The sequence below is a fragment of the Genypterus blacodes genome, unplaced genomic scaffold (assembly GCF_046128005.1).
Source record: "Genypterus blacodes isolate CSIRO-AG114 ecotype Tasmania unplaced genomic scaffold, CSIRO-AGI_Gbla_v1 ptg000111l_1, whole genome shotgun sequence".
In the NCBI taxonomy this organism is placed as follows: domain Eukaryota; kingdom Metazoa; phylum Chordata; class Actinopteri; order Ophidiiformes; family Ophidiidae; genus Genypterus; species Genypterus blacodes.
In genome coordinates, this window is record NW_027466915.1 from 1,845,503 (window position 1) to 1,870,667 (window position 25,165).

Below are 25,165 nucleotides of genomic sequence, written 5' to 3' on the forward strand. Positions count from 1 at the left end.
TTGCAGACAGCCTTTTAGTGAACATCTGGTAGCAGCCAGTCTACAATATGTCATCCACTTTTGTTATGATGGAGGTTCTAATTGTTTTCTAAATCACCTACAGGAGAGGCACTCGGTCAGGCTGTCAGTCAACCACTGAAAATCATTTTATGAATTTCAGTAGAGATCTAAATGATGTTTCACTGATTCCTTCACTCTGATAAAAATAAACTTCTGGTGGAAACTATGAGTTTTTGTGATTTGGGTTTTTTATTTTTTTTATTTTGCAATAGAAATTGTACATTTTAGATTAAAGTTGGCTATCAGTGCTTCAGTGGCTCTCAACAACCTATTAGTACACATGTGAAGCCATCGATTATCTTACAAACTGTTAAAAGTGTTAAAGTGCGAGGAATTATAATGTATTTCACATCTCCAGCATGGTGTTCCTGTCAACAGTACTGACAACCATGTTCCAGCACATGTCACAAAATTGTACTTTGCTGAATATTGAATATGAAGCAATTCGCATGAGGTTGTAAAACATTCAGCAGATAGAGGGGAGAAAAAAAAGTAATATGTAGGTGAAAAGGAATGATGCAATGACGATAAAACCCTGATGGTTCAAATGACATCATTGCTGTTAGTACGATGATGTCAGAACACCAAACAAAACAGTCAAAGTCAAACGTCGGATCCCCACTATTATTCATAAATACACCTAAACTACATTAGAAGTCACCTTTCATACTGAGACAACGCCCAAGTGATAATCAACCTTGCGTTGTCATTGCGCTACTACATCTGTAGGGGGCAGCAGTGAAACTCGGAATTATTTGTCCAGGCGTTCAAATCTGTAGAAGAAGGAAATCCTGGACTACAGAGGGTGGAAAAAAAGCGGAGGAACTACTCCTGTTTACAACAACAGAATGGAGCCAACATGGTCAAATACAGCCTGCAAACGCCTTTTATTGACTTCTTTTACATTATGTTTCATATTAGGTAAGTATAAAACCCCGGTCTGGGTAATATTCCAATGTGTGATTTTTTTTATGTAATAAGATTAGATGGGATGTTAGGTTAGCTAGCTAACGACACGAACAACGTTATCTCAGTCGTCTTGTACGGAGACACCTACACCCAAACCTTTATTAAAAAAGCTTACAAATCAATCCGCCTTTACGCGTCTCCAATTGTCAAAGACGCGCTATCCATGACTGGAAATATTTGTAGAAATGAAAGGGCCTTCTGATGCAGCCTCTGAACCGACCATTTGTCTAACCAGCCTTTAAAATCGAATTTGAGTAAAATCCAACAAGAACTTGTGCGCAGTGTGGGAGCTACCGCCCTTAACAGCGTATTTTAATGGAAGCTGGTGAACAAATATAATAACACGTAGCCTCGCCACATATTAAATTCAAACATTTTATTGAATTATGTGTTGAATTTATGAGTTTCTTTAACAACAACACAGAAAATGTAGTCGTGTTGTTATCACGTAGGTGGTATATATCGGGGGTGTCGTGTTTTTAATGGAGGCGTTCGCTTCCTTCGGTCCGGACAAAGATAACTACAACAACCTTAAATAACGCGCCAGCAACTAATAACAGACTTTATCTCAACATTTAACCAACAGTCGGGACATTTTTTTTTACAACATTTGCAGTGCCAACGCGTCAGTCCTGCTCCACTTGGCCCGACTACCTGGCTAACATTAACATTAGCTTCCGCAACCCCGGGCAACGGCTCATTTCCTTGTTTGGAAACGTTTTCCGCCACCAAATCATAAATTAGTCACCCTAACACACCTGTATGTAAGTATAATTGCCGAAATTTCAATATATTATATATATATATATATGTGTTGAAATATATGCCTATATTTCAATATATATATTCAGTATATTTAATACATAGACTTCTTACATTTAATCCACTGGAAAATAGATTGATATTAATGGGCTTACACTGACTGGTAGTATATATCACTTAGTAAAAATAGAGTTATAGTGTATATTTGGAAAAAAAACACAGAAAAGACCAAATGTTCTGATATTGGAACAAAATGATGAGGCAACATCAAGTGATCATTGCAAACCAGAAGCAGCCTGAGAATGTCTGTTGTGAATTCAAAACTACATAATGGTGGTGATTGTTTGCAAGGTTCTACTGATATTACAACTCTGAATTATAGCCTTTGTTTTTGTTATAATAAAACCACCAGAAGTAAGATAGCGGCGCTTCATTGGATCCATGATTCGCTGGGACATTTTGCCCAGCGGCAGATAAACCAGATAAACTTAAGACAGAATGCAGGCATCAGGGTTTGTGGTGTCTTGAGCTTCTCTGTCACTGTGCTGGCAGTTGTTAAGTCAGACTTCCATCCAAATGCATCAGCACAAATTGGAGAGAATGGAGAAGTGGCCTGGTGGTGGCCTGCTTTTGAATCAGTCAGCAAATTTGGCAGAGGGAAGTGGATGACCTCCTTCCTTCCCGGTACAAATTGCGAAAGTGACTCTGCTGTGCTTCCTGTCCAAGTAGCTGGAGAAGTTGTATCAATGTATTTAGTTTTAATCCACAACATTCTCATTGACTTGATATCAATACTGATGTGAGGATACCTGCGACTGTGTGTCAGTTATCGCTTCTGTTTTGCAGTGGTGCAGGATACATTCTGTTACATGATGAGTCACAATAAAGAGTCGTGTGTAACCAAGAGGAAATGAAAGTCCTGTACTGTGAGATTTCACTCGGCGTGCTTCAGGGTCATTGATACAGGCAGTCGGTCATCTTTTTGTTTCATTATCCCATGCAGAGTTACTTTAACATCAGTGGCATAATTGAACATAATCAAATTTGGTGCGACTTTAAATATATGTAAATCACTCATTTTGGCTTTGACTCGCAAATGGTTTGCTAGTTGTCCCCCCATGACCCTGAGCATAAATAATCAAATGAAGCTTTTGAGTTTCTCTTCGTCTTCCACAAGCTTTTGTTTCCCACCATGCTTCAAAGAACTTTCTTCTCTTTGTTGCTCTGGCAGCCATCCTGTTATTTCGTGTATCAAATATCAGCACTCAGCTCCTTCAGCCTAACAGAATATTTATCAATCATATAAGTTAAGGTTTTTGCACTAATATTAACATTAACAATGTTATAAGAATTTTTTACATTTGTTTCTCAAACCAATAACCCTGTTTTTCCTCCCTCAACAGTCCTTAATCCCGTGTTGGCCTTGGACATATACGCTGATCCAGAGGTGATTATTGAAAACGGCACCACAGGAGTCCTTCGCTGCTCCTTCAAGTCCAGTGAAGTCATCGGCACTGCAACTACAGTGACCTGGATGTTTCAGTCAAATCAGCCTGATAACCCGTTTGCTAAAGCTCCATACGTCGTAAGTAAACCTTGACCATTATTGCAAAACTTCCTGCTGTTGTTTCAGCGTAACTAACGGATGAAGAGAAGCACATTGTGGATACATTTTAATGCTAGACATCTACTTTGGACATACCTTCATATAATTCATTTGACTCAATGTTGCAATATAAGGGTTATATCAATTTTCATTCATATGATATTAATTTTGAAATTATATATATTGGTATTGAAGAAAGCATTTGACATGACATAATGATCATACAGTTATGGGACATCTTGGGAGATATTCCTTTATACAGAGAGAGGGGAAGAAATGAGGGAAGTGAAACTGGTGAGGCCACTTTTGTTTGTTGGGTCCATATTTAAAATATATAATAACAAACAGGAGGGGAGAGAGGTAAGAGAGACAGAACTGAAACCCTGAGGAGAAACAGGCTTAAGACAATAGGGTGTGATGTAGAAATGGCACAATATTAGCTTATGATGCGATTTGTAGTAGCCTACATTGTTGTCTGACATCATCCTGTAAAAACTATTTTCCCATATGAGATCATCGCATCAACATCACTGATGCCATCCTGGACTTTCTACTTGCACCTCATATTGCCTACTTTACCTCAGGGTCTACGTATAAAGTTTAACAACAACAATAGTTATAATAAAACAACCTTCCTTTCTCTCTATCGCTCTCTCTCTCTCCTTTTCTCCCTCTTTCTGTATAAAAAGAATATCTCCAAAATGTCCTATAGTTGTATGTGTAATGTCATGTAAAATGTTGGCTTCAATGAAAACAAATAGTTAAAAAAGAAAAAGCAGAAATGGCACAGTAGTGTGGTTGCAGAGTTCTGGATGCATCATAGGCTGTGGTGGGAAAAAAGAAATTATATAATTTGATATTTAAATAACTATTCTAGTCTGTGCTCATCTCTGCCAAGGTGGTTAATTTTTATTATTATTTTCTTTGTTTCCCTAAAAACGATCTAGTTTTTGTCGAGTAGGCAGGGCTCAGGTCAAGGAAAGATTGGTTCTATTTTGAGGCCAGTGTCGGTCTGATACCTGTATGAGGTTTTTCCTACTTTCAGTGACAGGATAGGGCAGTTGTAAACATTTTGGACTATTTCTCAAAACGACGATGCAGCATTCTTAATGAAAGAAGTTCAGCCTTGTGTATTATATCCTGGTATGGAGTGTGTTTTAGCCCATATCCAGATCTGGACACAGTATATCCTTGAGCAGGGGTTCACACTAATGGTGTCAGTGTACATTGCTGATTCACCATCATAAAATGCTTCTGAAATATTTATACAGCTACTGATATAGATCCAGAAGTTCACAAGAGTTTGCACGATACATTTTTACTACTTGGAATTTTATATGCTCTTTATTATTCTGTCATTCATTAATATTACAGCACTTTGACAACCCAAAGCGCTTTGTTAACGTTAAGCGGGTGTGCCAATACAGTACATCGATTTCTCAATACATTGCGGCTCTATTTCTAAAGATGTTGTATCAATTCTCTGCCCCTAGTATCGATACTTGATTAAATGTTTACAGGTCAATAGTATTTTGCCCTTTCCTCTTTCTAGGCGTCCCATGACGGGGGAAATTAGAGAGACCCTTACAGCTGCCTGATTTCTAATTTTGAAAATAAATTAGAATTGGACATAACCGATACTAAACCGATACCGAGGGCCGGCGTTTGTTCTTGGATTTATTTAGTTAAATTTGTGTTCGTTTCAACCGTGACACTTGTCGTATCTGTGTGTGTATGTCATGTTTATATATACATTCCAAGGGTAATTAATGATCATAGAAGGCCATTTTAAAATGACTAAAGCTTATTTTAATTATGGGTTGTTAATGCTTTTGATTTAACATAGCAATTATTGTGATTACATTGTGAGAGGTACAGTTGTTGATCACTGCTTCTCAGTGCAAAAAGCAAATTTAGAGTACCAGGATTGAGTTACTGGGCTCTTTGGCAGCGTCCCAGTGTGCTGACTTGCTGACTCACAGTCAGGTCTGTATATTTTTGGACAGTGGCACCAATTTCCTCATTTTTGGCTCTGTGCACCTCCACAATGAACACGGAATAAAGCAATCGAGGCGTGGTTCGATTTCAACCGAGTCAAGGATGTGAAATCTACAGCTGTTTTTATACAAAGACCCTCAATTTTAGGGGCTCCAAAGTCATTTTGACAAATCAGAAAACTAGAACAGAAATGGCCATTTTTGATACCTTGTTGTCAACAAAGTATGACTGCCTGAAGTCTAGAACCCTCAGACGTCACCAGACGTTAAGTTTCATCCCTTGTGATGCTCTGCCAGGCCTTTAACGGAAGCAATCTTCTGTTTTTGCTTTTTCTTAGGGCACAATGTCTACAGTGTTGTCTTTAGCATGTGAAATGCATGTTTAGTTGGGTTGAGGTCAGGTGACAGTCTGGAACATTGCAGAACATTCCACTTCTTTGCCTTTAAAAATGGTTGGGTTGCCTTTCAGCATGCTTTGGGTGTTTGTCCATCTGCACTGTGAATGGGTTTTGAAACATTTGGCTGAATGTGAGCAGATAATGCGGCCCTCCCTGTGCACCTCAGAATTCATCCTACTTTGTCATCAAGCAATACAAGAGATCCAGTTCCATTGGCAGACATACATGCACCTATTAGGCCCACTGCAGTTATACGCCAGCTTGTAATGCACTAGAAAGCACATGGCCTTTGTTTACTTTTTTTAAACCGCTAATTGAGCTCCGATGGTCTCACTTTCACATTTGAGGGTTAATACTCTAGAGATTGAAGTTTGTCATGCAGAGTCTGGGAAGGCTTTGGGGCGTGGGTGTGCTACAGTTCCTATCTTGTACGGCATACCTTACTTCTTTTGTGTACAGATCAGCAGGGCGAGGCCTGTCTGTCTGCTGTAGTGGCTTACAAGGTTCTGTGTGTCTATGTGGATGTGTGCCAGCACCGCTACAATGCAGTCATGTTTCTCATTCTAATCTTGGCAGCGTTTGAGGGACATTGAATCTATTGAGTAATACATTGTGATTCTTTGGATCTAAACGTTTGGCTTTTATTTGAAATGATATGAAAGCAAACTACCCACTATAAAACAATGCCGAGTCATTCATTGCAGTTAGCTTTGGTCTATAGTTCTATTGACACAGCTGACACAACTGAAACGAACAGGGCGCCGTGGCTTCGAAAAACCGATTGTTTCCTACGATTGTTGTCTCCATTTATGAACCCTAGCTCCAGCAGGTGGGATGATAAGCGCCCACAAAGCATCCTTTGGTTTAACTGATGCAGTACCTAAAGCAGCACAATATGTGATCACGTCCCATTTGGTTCACAACAGTAAGACTTTCCTTTGAGCTGCTGATTGGCAATGCACGTTTATTTATCTTCCATCTTTCACATACAAGAGCATCCATACTGCTTTACTGCATATGTTCAAGTGCAGTGTGGATTTGCGGTGTTTTGTGACTATTGAAACAAAACCTGCTGTAGTTGGCTGTTTGACTCTTAAAATGTATAAAAATCATTTTAGATGTTAAGAAGTATCAGGTTTCCATAAATGCCAGTAGTCATTGTTTATCTCATTAAAGCAGAAGTTATCTGGGCCCTTTTGAGATAAGAGAAGATAAAAGCTTATTATCCCGAGGGGAAAGTCCCAGTTTTTTTAAGTCCCAGTCATCATTAAACGCTTCTGACCTTCAGTGTGTAAAAGCAGCTGTGGTGTTCATGTAATTCCTAACTCTTTGCAGATATTAATTGTAAGACGGGGCACTTGAGCTGCATCACTTTCTGTCAAATTGCAATTTCTTTCTTGGTGATGTACACAGCCAGTGTTTCCTTCATGTTCTCAGTACCTCCATTACCTCTGGTGTGTCCTATTACCTCCTGTCAATACTCTGGCATTAGTGAGTACTACAGCCCCATACAGCTGTGTAATCAAACGGCTCCAACCCGGATACTTTACAGTTTTCACACAAGCAGAGGAAGCAGGAGCACCGTCTGTGTGTCTGTCTCACTGCATTCCTCTCCACAGATGGAAATTGCAGTCATGGTGTTGATTTAATTAATTGATTGTAATGCATTTTTAATTTCTCCCTGCTATCTGGGATTAGTGGGACCTAACATGTAGAAAACCGAACCATTGTCTTTGAACAGCAAGTACTTTTTTTGAGAAAAGATGTAGTCATGGCGACCGTGGGTGTATTCTTTTCCAAAACACAAGAAAATCCTCTTAAAAGGGTTCATTTCTTTTTGATTATTTATTTCTTTTAGTTTGTGGTACATTTTTATTTTTATTCTATTATTCCACCTTTGCATTGAAGTCTTTATTTCAATGCAAATACTGTTAAAAGTGTAAAAACCAAGGTCTATGTCTACTGCAAAACGAACACAAAGAATGCATTTCTTCCTGTCTATGTTTTCCACCGACCCAGAGTGGTAGTTTCACCACTAGGGGGCGGCAAAAAGGTCCAAACATGAGGACATACAGGTTTAAGTTAAGCACAATGATGTATAAGTTGTAGGGAAGGAAAAATGTAACGTCCACATATAAGGACGCAAGGTCTTCAAGGGGTTAATCACATTTTATTTGTAATTTTAAACATCTCTTTGTTCATGTTATACTCATGTTCTCTTTTCTGAATTTTCATCCACTTGCAGCTATTCTACTACTTCAATGGGAAAGGGTTTGACGGGCTACCTGCGTTCAAAGACAGAGTCCAATTTGTTGGCGACATCAACAAGAAGGACGCCTCGATACAACTGAGCAAGGCTCAGTTCAGCGACAACGGGACTTACCTCTGTGACGTGAAGAACCCTCCGGATATATTGGCGACGCCAGCACGAACGGAGCTCAGGGTCGTTTTGAAAGGTACAGCCTCAAGTTTGCAACCTCGTTTCTATCAATGTTGTGTGTGGTGTAGGATCAAACTATTTTGATTGAGTATAAGATAAGATACTTTATTTCCCATCATGTTCAATTGAAATTTAACTTGCACCCCCTCATATCACACACACACACACACACAACCACATGCATTTACAACGATCAACACCCTGGCGGCACAGTATTACAACATTCCGGAAAACGTAAAGGCTGTGATCATTGGTCCTTTTCCAGCTTTTGTGAGTGTTTCAGTTTCTTCCCAACAACATCCTGCCATTTTGGACAAAGTCACAGTAGCATTAACTGCGAACCCCAGATGAAAATCACGGTTTACGCAAAAGCTGTACACCTGCAGCTGTAACCCTAAACAGGATGAACTGGAAACAAGTTGAATTTGAATTGAAGTGAGGCATTTAAGTGTGTTTATATAGCACCTCTCACAGACAAAGGTCACAAACTGCTGCATAGTGAAATGAATCAATGACAGCAGGGAGGATAGAACAGGAGCAGACAAAACATCGGCCCTCTTTAACCCCGAGATGAATGTCAGCACTATGTTACTCCCAGTAAAGTTTAATCCAGTAGAACAGTGATACGTGAGATCCCATCCTCCTTGAAAATAAATCACTTATTAACTATTTTCTATTACACCAGTTATGATGTAATCTATGTGTTATCGTCAGTGCTCCATCACTCATTCATGTGATGAATCCCACACTTTTCTTGAATTAGTATTTATGCCCGGACTAAGAACGGATCCATTCGTACATGCGGTAGATGAATGAGGCTCGTCGATCCGTCACATTAGTTGTCAGCCGGAGACGAAGAGCACAGCTGGCATCCGACGGCAAAAAGTTTCCCCCACCCTGTTCCGACTGAAGAGGGCCGTCCAGTGTGTGTGATGATCTCACTCTGATATTATGTGCACAATATTGACTAACTGGGCTGAGGAACACCTGAGGATTCAGCTCAAATTCAATGTGGCATCTTAAGAAAAAAACGTCGAGCAGTGATCCACCAGATTTCTGTAAAGCTTCACTTTACACAAGCTTTGTTGCTTTTGTTGTTCTAAACCAAATGTATTTGTTGTGTTTCGTATGTGTAGAATCTCTTCCTCAGAGTAACACTGCTGTAATAATTGGAGCAGTCTGCGGGGCCGTGCTCCTGCTCGTCCTCATCGCCGTTTCCGCCTGCGTTGTCATGAGGGTCCTTCACAGCCGCCATGATTATGAAGGGTGAGTTCATCATCCTTATTCTTTAAAGTCAGCTGGGGCTTCTTTCAGCTCACAGTAACACACAGGTACATGGTGCATGAGCTTCCCAAAAGAACTCATCGTGGTCACGCAATGTTTTTAACTCCACAAAGATACGTTTTGTGTTTTTGCTGAAGGAATGATTTCAACTTTAAAGACTAAACAAGCATTTCTGAGCAAAAGCTTAACCTTTCCACGGTTTCCGCATTATTTCAAAATTGTCGTCCTTTAACACGTCGCGACACTTGTGCATGGTGGCAGGGTTCTCTTTCTTGGTGTTGAATAAGTGTACGACTAATGATCCTTTGGGTAATTTGACCACATCTACCTCACACGCTCCAACTGTCTGTCCAACTCTGATTACAACCCTGACTCAATTAGATAAGCACGGGTTGAATCGTAAACATGGCATCCGACAGCACCGACTGAGCTGCTGAACGGTTTGAGCTTGTGAGGTTGAGTATTGGAGCGCAAGGGTGGCAGTCATTCCCTTTGCATACAGCGGTTTAACACAACCGGCGCGTCCTTTCTTCACCGGATTAATACCGCTCGTCGTCGTCTACCGCTTGTCTTGCATGTCGGCACGTCCGTGTCTTTCACCCGTCACTAACACGCTTCATCTGAAACTAACAAACTGTCTGCTTCTGTCATCAACCAGCCTTTCTGATGAGATAGAAAAAAAACACACAATTTTACATGAAAATGAAAAATATCATCTCATTTAAATGTCATGTAATAAATGTAGCATTTCCCAGGTAAGTGCATACATCCGTCACAGGAACTTTGGTTTCTGTCACGCAGGAAATACTGTTGTACATTTTGACTAGAAGTGCACTGAGGCTCGACACTAAATACTCATGAATGAATTGGCGGATGCAGGTATTGATCCAAGTACTCCCCGATTAAGTCTTTCCTGTTGGCTGGTATGCACTGACCACAAGTGACCCACAAATTAGAATGTATATGCATCTTGATACTTTAGTAGAACATTGACTGCAAAGGGAAGGAGACTTTTCTACTGTTGACAGATTTACCGACATTGACAGTGAACCACAGCTGATATCTGATCCAGGATGTCTCTGTGAAGTACTTAAGCACATCAGGAAGCGTCTGTGCTTCATTTGCGTAGACATCAGTGCACCTCTAGTCTCCTCACTGTGTGTGTGTGTGTGTGTGTGTGTGTGTGTGTGTGTGTGTGTGTGTGTGTGTGTGTGTGTGTGTGTGTGTGTGTGTGTGTGTGTGTGTGTGTGTGTGTGTGTGTGTGTGTGTGTGTGTGTGTGTGTGTGTGTGTGTGTGTGTGTGTGTGTGTGTGTGTGTGTCACTCCTGTCAGTATCTCTGCCCAAACACTGGGATCTGTCAGGCAAATTAGTTTTGTGTCCATTTCTCATTGTTTTTTTGTTTCTTTGTCTGTCCCCCTTTTTATTTCTGTGTCTCTGTTACCCATCTGTCTGTGCACCAATTGTGTCCCGAACTGCGCAATTCATGCGACACCCGCGGGCGAATCGTAACCCTAAAAATAGATGCACGTCCTTGGAAAGCGTGAGCTCTCACGCTCCGCAGCCACGAAAGAAGGTGGAGTCCAGCCTGGAGAGCTCCAGGTGTAGCAGTCCCTCGGGCCCAGTGCAGGTAGGAGCTGAGGGACAAAACCAGTGGGCAGCCATCTGTCTTTTTTTTTTTACTGGGATTGGGATTTGGAAAGATGGCATGTTCTTATGTTAAGTCAGTTGTATGCTTTTTGTCCCAAAGAATACATTCACACTGTTTATGGAGAATACAGCTGTTTATGGAGAATACAACTGTTTATGGAGTATCAAAGGTCCACACATCAATCCAAACCCAGCCCAAGCTCTTTAGGAAGACAAGGAAAAGAAGCCTCCAAAGAACCCGACATTTGATTAACTCGCCATCAGCACCTATAACTTGCTTACTCATCTATGCAGCAAACACTATAAAGCTAGACTGAGGTCAGGTCTCCCCTGGTGTGTTGGCATCCATAGGTAGCAGGGAAGTTGAAAATGGAATAAATCTGGAACAATCAGGAAGATCTCTATGTTTTTGGGGGCATGGCTCATAATTGTGGTCTAAAACTGTATTATAGACTTTTGCAAATGTTTAATGCTCCCGGGTAAATACCAAAAGAAGAGTCTTAGCAATCAATCAATCAAACTGCACACGCCCCCTTATTGGGAGGTTTCTATTGTGTTTAGAACAACGGGATCCGTGTCTTTGTCCCCTTTGCTGACGGCGCCGTGTGTGGACTTTTTGTGTTTCAGGGCCCGGTGATATACGCCCAGCTGGTTCACTCAGGCAGCAAAAACTCGTTCCATAAGATGGAGCCGGTGGTCTACGCTGACATTCGGAAAAACTGAAGCCGAAACTGGGACCAAAAAAAATAAGTAACAGACCTCTCTCTCTCTCTCTCTCTCTCTCTCTCGCTCTCTATCAGCTGCTCCAAGGGGGGGGGGGTATATTTCAACAATGAATTGGTGCAGGTTTCTTTCCTTTTTTTTTGTTTGGTTTTATTGTTCTGGCCTTGTCTTTCTACGATGAATGATCTATTCATTTGCTTTATGTTAAAGAAACTCAAACCGCAAAGAAGTCACGGACACTAATCATTTGTACAAGGATGAGTTCAAATTGCATTTTTACAACAGGGATCAAAGTTGATGTCATTCCATGTGTGAGACGGTTCTATTTCTTTTTTCTTTTTTTTACATCATTGTTATTTTGCATCTGCAGCGACCTTAAACGGAACGTAAAAACAAGCTCTGAAGCGCCTATCATTCCTGCCACTTTTGTTATCAACCGTAAAAATTACGAGTCACAATAACAAACCGACAAAAATCTAGTCTACGGAATCAATTTGGTACTCCTCGACTGTGAATGCTTCAGTTCTCCGCATCTTTTGGTCATCTGGTGATACAGTGTGTAAGCCGCTGCCTTCCCACCGACGACCTTTCCCCCCTGCCTGTCGTTCTTTTGGACTCATTCCCGTCACTCCTGTGTGTGTGGTTTTTTTTTACAGATTTGTGTTCTGCGTCACACTTCGACTGTTCAGCATATGCGCATGTGTAATGAAATAATCACTAAACAAAACAAGCTTTGCTGCTAATGTTAATAATCTCTGGAGACCCAGGCAGGTTACAATAGTTTTTTTGTCTGTGTTAAAATGAAATCTTTGACTGAGGTAAAGAAATGTTTTAAGAGACATTAGTTGATATGAAAAGTGGGAGCTCTCTTTTGCTGTACAAAAACAAACGCTAAATACACTGTCTGCATGCCATTTACTAACTTAATAATAATGAAGAAAAATATCTCTTTATCCTTTTTGACGTATGCCTTAAAAGAAGCTCTTGTACTTTTCAAATTAATGGGCCAAATATCTAATATCAACCTCACAGTGGTATTAGATACTCAAGTCTAAGATCCTCTTAAGCTTTAAAATGCATTCCAAATCTGAGCTTATGTCTTGAAGCATTAAAAAGCCAAATTCTTTTGTTCCAGTTTTGTTTTTGTGGTTTGGTGACGTATACGAATGGTATTCATATTGCAACCAATCTAAATGCCTTCGCTTGTGATTCCGAAATGCAGTAAATTTCCACGTTGACCAGTATTTGTATATATTTCTTGCTCATGTAAGATATAGTGCTGTTTACTGTAACTCATTCCATTGTGGTATGGCTGTGGGTGTGTGTGTGTGTGTGTGTGTGTGTTCGGAGGAGGAACATAGTGTGTTATAGAAGTGTAGAAAGTTGGTGGCATGCCCAATTTCTCACATTTAGTCTTAATTATTTGTCGACCAATATTCTGAATAAGGTGCATACAGCGCCTGCAGTAAGTGATGAGCTCTGATCCGATCAAAACGTTAGAAAGACACAATCTCTGGGCAACTTGGCAGCCATGTTTTCAGCCAAATAAGTTGTATTTTGTTCAGTCATGTATGTGTGAGAATGAAAGCACAGCAGTCTCTCGCCTCACATTGGGCAGGTCGCCTTAATCTGATATCATCCAGTTTAATCGGAGACGAGGGACAGCTGGTGTGTCGGGGGCCTAAACTCACTGCCATCCCTGCCTTAAAAAAAAAAACATTTCTGACTCGGCGTTGCCCCCTGTTGGCATGGCGGCCAGGTGGCTTATTGAATGGTAGGGGAAACACTGAACTAACAATTAGTGACTTTAGTCCACATTCAATCTGAATAGATGAGCTTGTGTACCACAGACTGCAGGCACTGTCGTCTCCCAGGTGTGTGTTTATCTCAAGTATTCCAAATCCTTTTTTTTTTTTGTTGATATATGTTCCATCGTCTAGTTAGCATGTATTTCAAACTATTCACCAAAATCAAAAGAGAACAGCCCGCATGATACTGACAGAACATTCATGCTGGCCGCTTTGCTCCTAGTCATGACTTGTCGCGGTGTTTAGTACAGTGTAGAAAATTGTAATATGAATCTATAAATTATGAATTTGGCTGAGCTCACATGCAACATGAGACGTGTTGATGTCTTCTAAGTTTCAGTGGATGCAGGCTGCGACGGTCATTCCGACCACGGTGTGCTTAGTGTATTTCGATGATAAATAGTTTGTTTATGAATTGTTTTTGTATGTCCTGTAGTACAATCTGCACTATGTCTTGCATCTCAAAAGACAACAAATGCCCTGTGATTATTTTTTTTTTGTTCTGTGTAACATCTTAAAAACTGGAATGTTGTACATTTAGTGCCTTTTACATTTCATCTGCTAACTTGAACAACTGCTCAGTAGTAGAAAAAATAAGATTCATTTATTTTTCCTTTTATTGTATGTATTTTTTATACACATAATATCATTCTGTATCCACTGTTCAAATTTTATATAAAACCCAATCCTGGTCAGCTGTCTGTGTGTGTGGTCCAGTTATTATATTAATACAGGAGTTTCCTCTGCACAAATCCAACACCTGTTATCAAGCCATCAAACACGTATTTCTTATTAAACTGCGTTGATGATTCATGTTAAAAGATGAAGAATGATGCATGAGCCAACAGTATGAGCACGCCAGCCACAAAGCTATAGTCTATAGTGGTGCTGCATGTGTTTCAAGTGACAAAAGAACTAAATATTCCATTGTGAGGAAAGGTTATTGTGTGTTTATAGTAAACTGTACTTGATGTTGCCTGTAGAGGCTTCAGTTCTGGTATCTCCATACTCAAAATAACAGTTGAAGAAGCAGAAGGGGATTATGAATAAGTAAGAGAGACAAGAATGAGGGGAAGGGGGGGGAAGGAAAGAGGTCATTATTCTATATCAAATCTGAAAGAGTTAACTACAGCTGACAGATACGTGGAGTGGAGTGAAGAATTGCATTCTTCTGAAATGGTAAGACTGAAACCAAGCAGCTGTACTAGAAATGTGTTTCTTCACGTTAAGTTTCAGCACCTTGCCGGTGGCAAAAAAATAACTAGAATTACTTGTTACTATTAACAACATTGATGGCTGCATTCCATTTAGGTGCCCCGGGGTCAGGCCCCATGTGTTGAGCAAGCAGGTGAACCGGCATTCAGAATGGAACAGAGCCATTGAATTTCCACCACGTACGATAACAGAGTCACAACAAGTCTCACTTAAAGGAACAAAATGAAACACAATTTGATAATACAGAAATATTATCAAATTGAGGGAGGGGGGACACCATAAAACCCGTTCGCCAACATTGGGTGTTGGCAAATGGGTGTTCTGGTGCTGTGGGTGACAGCTTCGGTATGGGTATGTTGTTTTGTATGTGAGTTTGTGTATGGCTGTGTGCATGTCTGTGAGTGTCTGGGTGTGGGTCCACTTCTCCCTGGTGAGTGGGCTTGTGCAGCTGTCAGGATGTTTTTTCCATGATCTCATATTTTACTCATTGTTCACTGCATAACAGCACACGTTGACATTCATGATATTCAAACTGCTTACGCCCCAACTGATGATTTAACATTGCATTTAGCGTCTTGAGTGCTGACTGGGATGTTTCAGAGGTGGAGTTGTCTCGCTGGCCTGCAGCTGAGCTTGGATTACCTGACATAGTGGGAGATATACTGAGAGATTAGTACAACAGGTCAGATCAGTGGTAACGTAACAAAGTATAATGATGTGGTTCTACAGCCTTGAAACACAAACAATATACAGTAGAATGCTTATGTCTGAAGGTTGATTGATAACTCCTGAGCATTACATAACCGGATTCACTCACTCCGTGGTGTTGCAGTAAATTATTTCTCAACTGCATTTCTACCGAACTCACAACTACCACAACTTCTGATGGGATAGTTGAGGGGTTCAGTGTCCGAGAGTCAAATCAGCGGATTAGGTGATGAAAGCCATCCTACTGGCTAGAAGTTGTGGTTTCATTTCATGTTTTTGCAGGTGCATCGTCCTATTCAAAGAGCAAATTCTATACAAGACCCAGAGCGTTAAGGCCTCTGGAACTGATCAATTCAAACACTGAGACTATTATTTTGATATGCTAAACAACAAACTACTTATATTAGGGCACTTCCATAAAAAAATGAATCACTTGCTCACTTCTTTGAAAATTAAACTATGTATCAGGCTCTCTTCGATTCTGTCGCAGATTGAATATGGTGATGTTATATAGATGACAAGTATATTTGTACAGTAAAAGTAAGTGAGGCAAATTTTGGGGTCCAATCAGTGAGAGAGTTGGGTTGAGGTGAAGCTTAAGTAAGAAGGTGGACATGCTGACCTCCTCCTGGCCTGAGGGGAGTCACTCAAATGCAGGGAAGAGGATATGTGTGGGATCCTGGGGAGTCGGGTTTGGCTTTCCCGGGGGTTCTGGTGTTCATGGATTGTGGACAGGGATGTTATTATGGAGCGGGCACTCTTCACACTCATGAGTCGCCTTTTCTGTACGATTAGAGAGCAAAAACAAGATGAAGGAAAACATTAAGAAGCTTTCTATGACCCATAGAGTATGGTGAGGATGGTGCCAATGACCCTTAAAGAGTTAAGTGTGTATACAGTATTTCATTGATATATTTCTTAACATTGGTTCAGATTAGTTTCAAGTATGCAGGTGCATTGTATTCTGCAAAACAAAAAAACACTGCAATGTCACAGTCTCAGCAGTAGGAGGCAGGGTTGACCTTTGGTAACATTCAACAGGTGAGAGACGCTCAAGCTGAAAGGTAAAAGCTTTTGTTTTGTTGTTGTAGTTACATACGTATCCTCTTAAACCTTCATCAGCATTTACCTGATCTGTTTATAACTTTGATCTCAGTGTTCCCTTCCCAGAAACTGGATCCACGTTGGTCGGGGAACATCGACGCTTTCTCGAAAAGGAAACAAAGTGTGGAAATCCCGGGAAATAAAGGGAGCAATCCTCTTGGGAAAGCAGCATCATGTGGTGTGCTGTGTGTGAAATCCAAACCAGTGACAATGTGTGTGTGGGTGGGTGGGTTAAAACAGGTAAGAAGGGGAAAAATGCATTAAAACATAAATATGTCTTAAAAGTCTTAAAAGATCTAAATAAAAGCTGCATTTTTCCTGATATTGCACAACTACATTTTGAAGCAGCACGCAAGACACACACGTTTGCTGGTCCCAGACTCCCAGAGTTTGAATGAATGATGCTGCATTAGACTCAACAGAGATAACATCCCATAATTCAACTGACTGTGACGGCACGTATATATGGAATGATGCCACTTCACATTATACTTTGCCATTGTTTACTGGAAAGAATGTTTTTGTAGGGTTAATGCCTTGCTCAAGAGCACTTTGACAGTGGTCTCTGTGATAGGAGAGACTGATCCTCCTGTGACTTTCCTGGTCAGCTGGGGGATTCAAACTGTGGTCCTGTAAAAATGTGTTCCACACGTCTAAACAGTTATCCTTTGTAATGACAGTGGATGGAAGCATGTTTGTTTACAACATGACCAGACAGACAAACCACATAAGGGAACTTTACTCCCGCAGCCATTAAAAGGATGTGTGATGATTTGTGGATTTGTGATGATTCTGTTGATGGAGAGCTTTTACTCAGCTTGGATTTGTGATCCCCAAAATCTTGTTTAAAAAAGGAGACATCATTAAGCTTAGGCATACAAAGCATAACATGATGTCTGTGGGAGAACATCCAAACTATTTCCAAAGAAATCATCACACTTTAGGATTAATGGAGGGTATTTTTTTTAGAGGGGAGCAGGGTGGGGGGTTGTGGGTGCTGCCTCCTTGAACTGGAGCATAAAACTGAACTTCCCAACCCCCTTATAAGGCATTTCCCTGAGAACAGTGGGAGGGGGAAGAGCCAGAGCGATGCAGGATATTCTCACAGGATGTGATGGCTGGACAGCAGCCCTGCGATGAGGAGGGGAGAGTCAGCTGATAGGAGAGCTGAGAGGAGCTTTTGGCTTGTGGTGTTTGCTTGTGTACAATCGATCGGTAAGTGGGTGGGTGTGCTCACTGAGGATGTGAAAACAACATGGTCAGAAGGCACTCAGATTAGTCATCAGCTGAAAGTGAGGTAAATTTCAAGTCTTCAAGTGTGCTTCAAGTGTGTTCATGTGTTGTTGTTGTTGATGCTGTTGATGTTGTTGGCGTTTGGAGGCCTTGGTGGCCTTGGTGGCTGTTTCATTACTTGGATTAGAGTGTGAGAGAAGATATCTGGACACGGATACGAGAACATCTCCCATATCTGCCCTCATACATCACCCTGCGGGTCTGGAGTTAGCGGAGAGGTCCTGCAGAGTTCTGTTTTGCATCAAGTGGTGGACGAGTTACACTGAACTGAAATGTGTGTGAAATGTGCTTGCTGACAAATGACATCTGAAGTTAGTTTTATAGTTTATCTAACAGCTTCTCAAACTGTTTTTGCTCGCACATGTTTAACGTGTTAATGGTCCATTTGAATAATGATGAAGACCTGTGATGTTTTATGTCGTTACAGGTGACACTCATCTGATTTGATATTTTAAGAGCAGTTGATGAACATCTTTATTTATTGTAGTTTGCTTAGAATACTATCTACTGTAATGTTATTTTTATCTTTAACTTACGTCATGTTTAGTTCCATGTGATTACACTCTTCATGTGATCATGTGTGCAGGGTAAAAACCCTTCCTGGGTATTTACCTTGTCTACAGTATCACTATCATACAACACACTCCCACATTACTGACCTTACTAAAGCATTTGTTTTGATGTGGCAAGCGTGTTAGGAAATGGTGTGGCAAATTTCCGTGTGTTATGAGGGACAAAGCTTCGTACCTCTTATAAGATGAGTCATAGCTGTGGAGTAAACTAGCTCTCAAGTATTTTCTATTTTTAACTTGTCATTTTGAAATTGACAGAGAGAAACCCTTCATGTTCAGTTTCTTATTCATGACTTCTCAGTAAGCTACCAGCTTTGCAACTATATAAGGGCTATAATATAATACACAAATGTCACAGCAAACAATTAACAAAAAGCCCCTTTTGTATTTGAGGGTATAAATAGCACTGACATAGGTCAGTCATGATAGGCTTACTTCCCTGTTCCTTTCCTTTCGATCTGTCATATGCAAGTGCCCTGCATTCATGTTTCTTGCTGATGTGCCTCTCCTGCTTTGCAGCACCATGGCCACCTTCCAGCTGCTCTTCCCGCTTTTTATCAGCTGCGTTGCGGCGTCCACGCGGCCTCAACGCCACCTCCCAGCCTGCCAAGTTGTAAGTACAAACTACAGCATCTCACTTTTAGATTTGATTCTTGATTGATCAGAATTCTAAGGATGGCATTTGGATTGGCATTTTTTTGGCATCAGGTTTTATATTTTAAAAAGTCTAAAGCTGTTTCAAGCTGAGTTCAGGTAGATGGAGCGATAAAACTCCTGTATCTCAAACAGGTCTGAGGCAAATAGAAGCAAATGAACAATACATTTACAGGTTTTTTCATCTGTTGTTGGTTTATTTTTGGGTTACCCATGGTAACAGAGATGAAGCACTTACTACACAAGATACTTTAGGCATTTCAACATTTGCAGACAGCTAGTTTGTTTGTTTAATGTACTTTATTAGTTTGGGATCCAGGCAGTGAGTCCAGTTCAACCACAATCTGCCGATGCGATGAGATTGAGAATGAGAATTCCATTTATTCCCTCTGCTGCTGAACTTTCTAGAAATAAGTGTCAGAAAAAAAAGACAGACGAAGGCAGATCAACAAGATTTAGATCATTTAAATGACGTATTTACACAATTTCACAACTAATTGAAAGGTCTGAACTAAACTTCAACTCCAACAACTCTGCTAAGTTGTTAGTAGGATCAGCTTAACCACCATTGTGTGTGATTTTTCCACGCAGAAGCCTGTAATTAGAAATAAGTTCAATAGAAAATTCATAAATAATAATAATGATAATAATGATATAATGATAATAAGGATAATAAGGATAATAAGGATAATAATACTAATACTAATACGACTACTATTACTACTAATAATAATAATAGTTCATCCAGACTGAAGGTTAAATAAAAGATGAGAGACACACACACACACATGGATACAACCTCCAAAATAATCAGAATGTGGAACTAAAACATCAAGGACATCCAAAAAATCCAGAACACACTTCTTCATGCCTGTTAGACATTTTTGGAAATGTACTGAAGGAAATTATCACAAGGATTCCTCACTGCTTGTTCTGGAGTTTCTAAAAACTTCTGGAGAAACTGAGTAAAATCAGAAGCAGAATCTGAAACTGGATCATGTATTCATAGAGCTCAACATATTCTAAACTCTGGTACCTTCAAGTGTTCTACCTTCATACCTTCAAGGATGTTTTAGGATCTTTGTTTCAGGATCAGTTTTCTTACCATATACACAAAACTCCCATTCAAAATAACATGGACAGATCACATTGGGTCACACTGTATAAATAAAGGATCAATGAAGGTTTAAGTGCAGTTTAGAATAGGGTCTGATTGATTTTGTGTGTGTGTGTGTGTGTGTGTGTGTGTGTGTGTGTGTGTGTGTGTGTGTGTGTGTGTGTGTGTGTGTGTGTGTGTGTGTGTGTGCTTGTGTGTCTGCTCGTGTGTCTGCTCGTGTGTCTGCTCGTGTGGCAAGACAATGTTAGACATTACATGAGGATGTCAGAGTCGCAGTCAATCACATGAACCACATAAAGCTCAATACAAGCTGTTGATAGACAACAACCTCAACATGCAAGCAAATCTAACAACAGATCTGTCTAACAAAAGAGGGAGATTCCTGTTTGGAATGATTCACTGATCCTTTTTGAGAGGCTGCGGTATGAACTAAAAAGGGCTGTTTATGCCAAGAATTCCCAGAAATATTGATGGATGAGGCAGTTTCATAGGGAGGAATGTTGCATCTTTCCTCCTCGCTGTTGCGCAACTCTCACCAGCAGCTACAGGAAACACTAAATACGGAGTTCACATTCTTTTATCAGCCGGGACTATGAATGATTATGAAATTATGTTCAAAAAAGGACATAAAAGGTACAACAGATGAGCTGGTTTAGATTACACACTTATATATCTGTAGGATTAAAACAGCATCAGCATCAGTATTAAGGTGGATTGTTTTCGAGTTTGGAGGAAGATTAGCTGTTATATGTGATCATGTGTGATGTTTGCAGTAAGAGACTAAGCATGAAAACTTATTTTCTGGAAGATAGCCTCTTTATTTATGTGAAAGGTTCAGGTGTGTGGGAGAAAAGGCCTTCAGTTCTATCTGGATAAGTCTGAAATGTGTTTGTTTATAGCCGGGCTGTAAGAAATGACACGAGATACCACAAATATGCCAAGAACCTAAGGCCTCAGAGAAAAAAAGAGAGGGAGACAGTTTTACGAGCTGTTTTTGGACAGGGGGGTCTGTGTCCATATGGTTTCAATTATGAGCTACACTAATAACTTAAATATTTGAATCTATTAAGGCAAAGAGACGAAAAAGCAGACAAAAGCTCTGGACTGGTGTTCTACAGCCAAAGCAGGGGAATGATCCAAAACCTTTCTTTAGATTTGTCATGACGAACCCAATATTATTAATCAGAGAATAGCAGTTTTGTAGTAACATTGTGAATGACCTAAAAGGGAAATGCTGGTTGTAAACCTAGTTTGTGTAATTAAAAGAATGCGTTATCATAAACCTCTGAGGCTTCTCGCTGCCAAGAACACAGACGCAGTGACGCACAGATCCTGCACGTATGCTGTCGACATTTGCTCTGTATTGTGTCACGGCCGAGCAATCCAGGCCGAGTGCCGAGATAATCAGACGTGTGTTTATCTTTCTTTGTTCTTAGGTCCAGATGGATGTGTTTTGCAGCAATCTCAGCCTTAGAGGTGCACCAGCCAACCTTCCTCGTGGTATCCAAATGCTGGATCTTTCACGCAACATGCTTCAGAATCTCACCGAGGAAACTCTGGCGTTCCATACCAGGATCCACCAGCTGAATCTGCATTCTAATATGATCCACTTCATCCAGCCTGGTTTGTTTAAGGAAATGACTGATCTAAAAGTTTTGGATCTGTCCAGGAATCATCTGAATGTTTATGCCGTCTCCAAAACCAACATCGGCCTTCTGACCGCTGTAGAGTCGCTCGATCTATCAAGCAACGGGCTGTACACAGGGATGACAGACTATTTCCTTGCTGAATCCCCGTTACTGGCCAACCTTTCTCTGAACAGCAACAGTATCACCAAAATAGCACAAAGCACCTTTCATGGATCTGTGGCCTTGAGAAGAATCAGCCTCCATAACAATGTCATCTTGGAGATTGAAGATGGAGCGTTTGATTCATTGCCTCAGCTGACTGAGCTTGATTTGTCAAAGAACTCAATCACGTGCATCACAGACTTCAACCTCTGTCAATTAAAAACGCTCAATCTCAGTAGGAACAGCATGGAGACGTTCCAAACCATAGAGTCGGATGACGTGTATGAACTCCTCTCTCTGGATCTGAGCCAAAACAAAATGCCTTATTTTCCGCTTCTCCCGAAGAGGAACAAGCTGGTGTACCTGGATGTTTCACGCAACCAGCTTCAGAGCATCAACGTTACAGGCACGGTGGAGGAACTGGTGAATTTACGGGACTCGCTTTTAGCTCATAGGTCGCCAGGTTTGAGCAACAGACATCAGCTCCTTCCAAACCTAAAATACCTGGACCTGAGTTACAACCAAATGAAAAACATACCACAGTCCTTTTTTTGCTGTATGGTGTCCCTCCAGGTCCTAAATGTGAGCAATAATTGCATCAGCTCATTTGTTATCACTTATGACGAACTTCTGAAGAATGTAAAGATTATCGATCTCAGCTATAATTCCCTGCAAACACTTACACTTGGGGAAAGAACCCTACAATCAGTGGAGGAGCTCTTCTTACAGGGGAACGAGCTCACCACCCTGGACCATCAAACATTCCAAAGACTCCCAAATCTCAGGTACCTGCAGGTACAGCAGAACAATTTACAAATCTGTGTTTCAGGGCAAGAACAGACTGAACCAATGTGGACAGACCTAAACCAGCAGGATCCTCCAGGTTGTGTTTCCTTTTCTTCCATTCCAAACTTACACTTCTTGTACCTTTCTGAAAACAACCTGAAGACTCTACCCGCAAATGTGTTCTTCAACACCCCTCTGAAGTTACTGGATCTTTCCCTGAATCCAGGCCTAGAGATGGAGCCGGAGTCCCTCTCTGGTCTAAAGCATTCCTTGGTTCACCTCTTCCTTAGAGATAACAACATCTCCAATCTAAACACGGACCTGTCATCATTGACGAGCCTCAAATATGTGGACCTATCCACCAACCAGCTGACCACTCTGCCACTGTGGAACAAAGAGTCCTCCATTGAGTCACTGAACCTACAAAATAACAACCTGGTCACGTTGGAGTACAGCACCGTTCTGGCTTTGGAGCGCTCACTAAAGACCCTCTACATGGGCTCAAACCCTCTCAGCTGCTGCAGCAACCTTCGTTTCCTTCACATGGTTCAGCGCTCAGCCGTGGTCGTTCCTGACATTGAAACTGTGACTTGCGTCTACATGGAGGATTCTGAGCCGGTCAACATAGAGACTGTGACCCAGACGATGTGTCACAATTTCGACAACAGAGGCATAAGCGTTATTGTTATTGTCGTAATCATATCAGGGTTGATCCTCGTGCTGGGACTTCTGGTGAAGTTATTCCACTCAAGGAAGCGAAAGCGACACCGAAGCTTTAATGCATAACCTTCTAAACGGGGACTTGAAGGAATTTCCATTTGGAATCTCTGCTACTTCTTTTCATTAGAAGTCTGGATGTTTTAATCAGAGACTGCAGGAAGACATGTAGCATCTATGACATCAACCACAGGCCTCTAAAGGGACATTTCGAAGCCTGGAAATGGGGTCTTTGTTGATTACTTGAGTGAAAAAGTGGGTCAAAGTTCAGGGCGCTGAAGTGTAGGTGAAAAACTGGGTGAACAAGTCTTAACCACAATGGCTGGCTGTGACCTGCTGAGCTCTGTTCTTTGAAACTAGCTTCTCTTCAAGCTTGCATACCGAACTCACTACCTGACGTGCTGACTATTGCTCAGATTTTCCAGTTCCAGATGACTTTATTCAATCTGAGATAATAATCCCAGGAGCAAAAACTGCTGCCTGTGACCATCACCAGCACTTATTAGGTCTGAGCATGTTGTTGCCACAAAATTTGACTTGCGGATCTACAACAAGTCCTTAAAACGGTCAGCCACAAAAACAGCCACTTCTGCACAAAATAGCGCACACACTACTTAAGTATCGATTTCAGACGTCGGTCATCTTCTCCCCAACTGACACATCTTGTAATTTGTGCACCTTGTCTTTGCACAGTTGTAATGTGTGCACACCAAAATGTTGTTGTTGAGACATAAGACTACAGGAATGATTGTTTAGTCATTTGTTTGAGTTAAAGAGTGATTTCCCTATTTCTGAAGTGGTTTAGTTAGAGCTACATTAGTGGAAGGAATACAGGTATTCACTTTACAGACAAGAAGCTGAGACATTTTCATTAGATTTTTTTATAAAGCTGGAACACAATTTGAGTCAGAATTTAGTGGCTGTTAAGGGAATTTGGTTTTAACACAAGTCTGGTGGAGAAATATAAGTAAGTAAGAATATGTCTTTAAACTAAAAGTGAGAAATAAAACACTACCAAAGATTGTGAAACTAAATGGATGAATGAAGGATGATTACATGCTGTGTGTGTATATATTGTATGTAGTTATGATTCATGTAGACAGTGGAAGTAGAGGTGCCCAATGTCTTAATGTCTTAAAGAAGGCTTTTATATTTTCAAGCAATATTAAGCTGTCATTTTACATCATAGTTTGCACTTTATTTTCCTTGTTTTTGAGATTGTATCTTGTTTTGTGACACTTAACACTAAACAATGAATGATGCTATTATTCAAAGCAGATGTTCATACTGTATGTCAATATAATTTATTCTTTTTGTACTATATTGATGGAGCTGGACTGTAATGGTGTTATTGGACCTGTGGTGTTCTCTCTGGACAGTGAACGTAATTTAATTTAATTTGTTGTGACAATGTTTCTGCATCGGGGATAAGCACTGACATTACTGTGATCCCTGATGTAGGATTTCAAAAAATGAAAATGATACCAGCGCTGTGTTGTGGTGTGCTACACTGTG

General features: G+C 40.7%; 2 protein-coding genes across 3 annotated transcripts; both read left to right on the forward strand.

The window, feature by feature from the left end:
• Positions 1-839: 839 nt before the first annotated feature.
• mpzl1l (myelin protein zero-like 1 like) lies at positions 840-14,389 on the forward strand. Its single transcript, XM_076161306.1, has 6 exons — positions 840-981; positions 3,195-3,376; positions 8,038-8,248; positions 9,369-9,498; positions 11,038-11,143; positions 11,791-14,389. Exons 1-6 carry the CDS (start codon positions 909-911, stop codon positions 11,884-11,886), a joined length of 798 nt encoding a protein of 265 aa, XP_076017421.1. The 5' UTR covers positions 840-908; the 3' UTR covers positions 11,887-14,389.
• A 3,430-nt stretch (positions 14,390-17,819) lies between these two features.
• lrrc32 (leucine rich repeat containing 32) lies at positions 17,820-24,108 on the forward strand. 2 transcript variants are annotated; one of them, XM_076161393.1, is made up of 3 exons: positions 17,820-18,018; positions 19,106-19,199; positions 21,794-24,108. In XM_076161393.1, the coding sequence occupies exons 1-3, from the start codon at positions 17,858-17,860 to the stop codon at positions 23,717-23,719; spliced, it is 2,181 nt and encodes a 726-aa protein (XP_076017508.1). In that variant the 5' UTR covers positions 17,820-17,857; the 3' UTR covers positions 23,720-24,108. The 2 variants fall into 2 exon arrangements, with proteins under 2 accessions (XP_076017508.1, XP_076017509.1); XM_076161394.1 differs by having other exon boundaries at positions 17,877-17,936.
• The last annotated feature ends 1,057 nt before the right edge of the window (positions 24,109-25,165 follow it).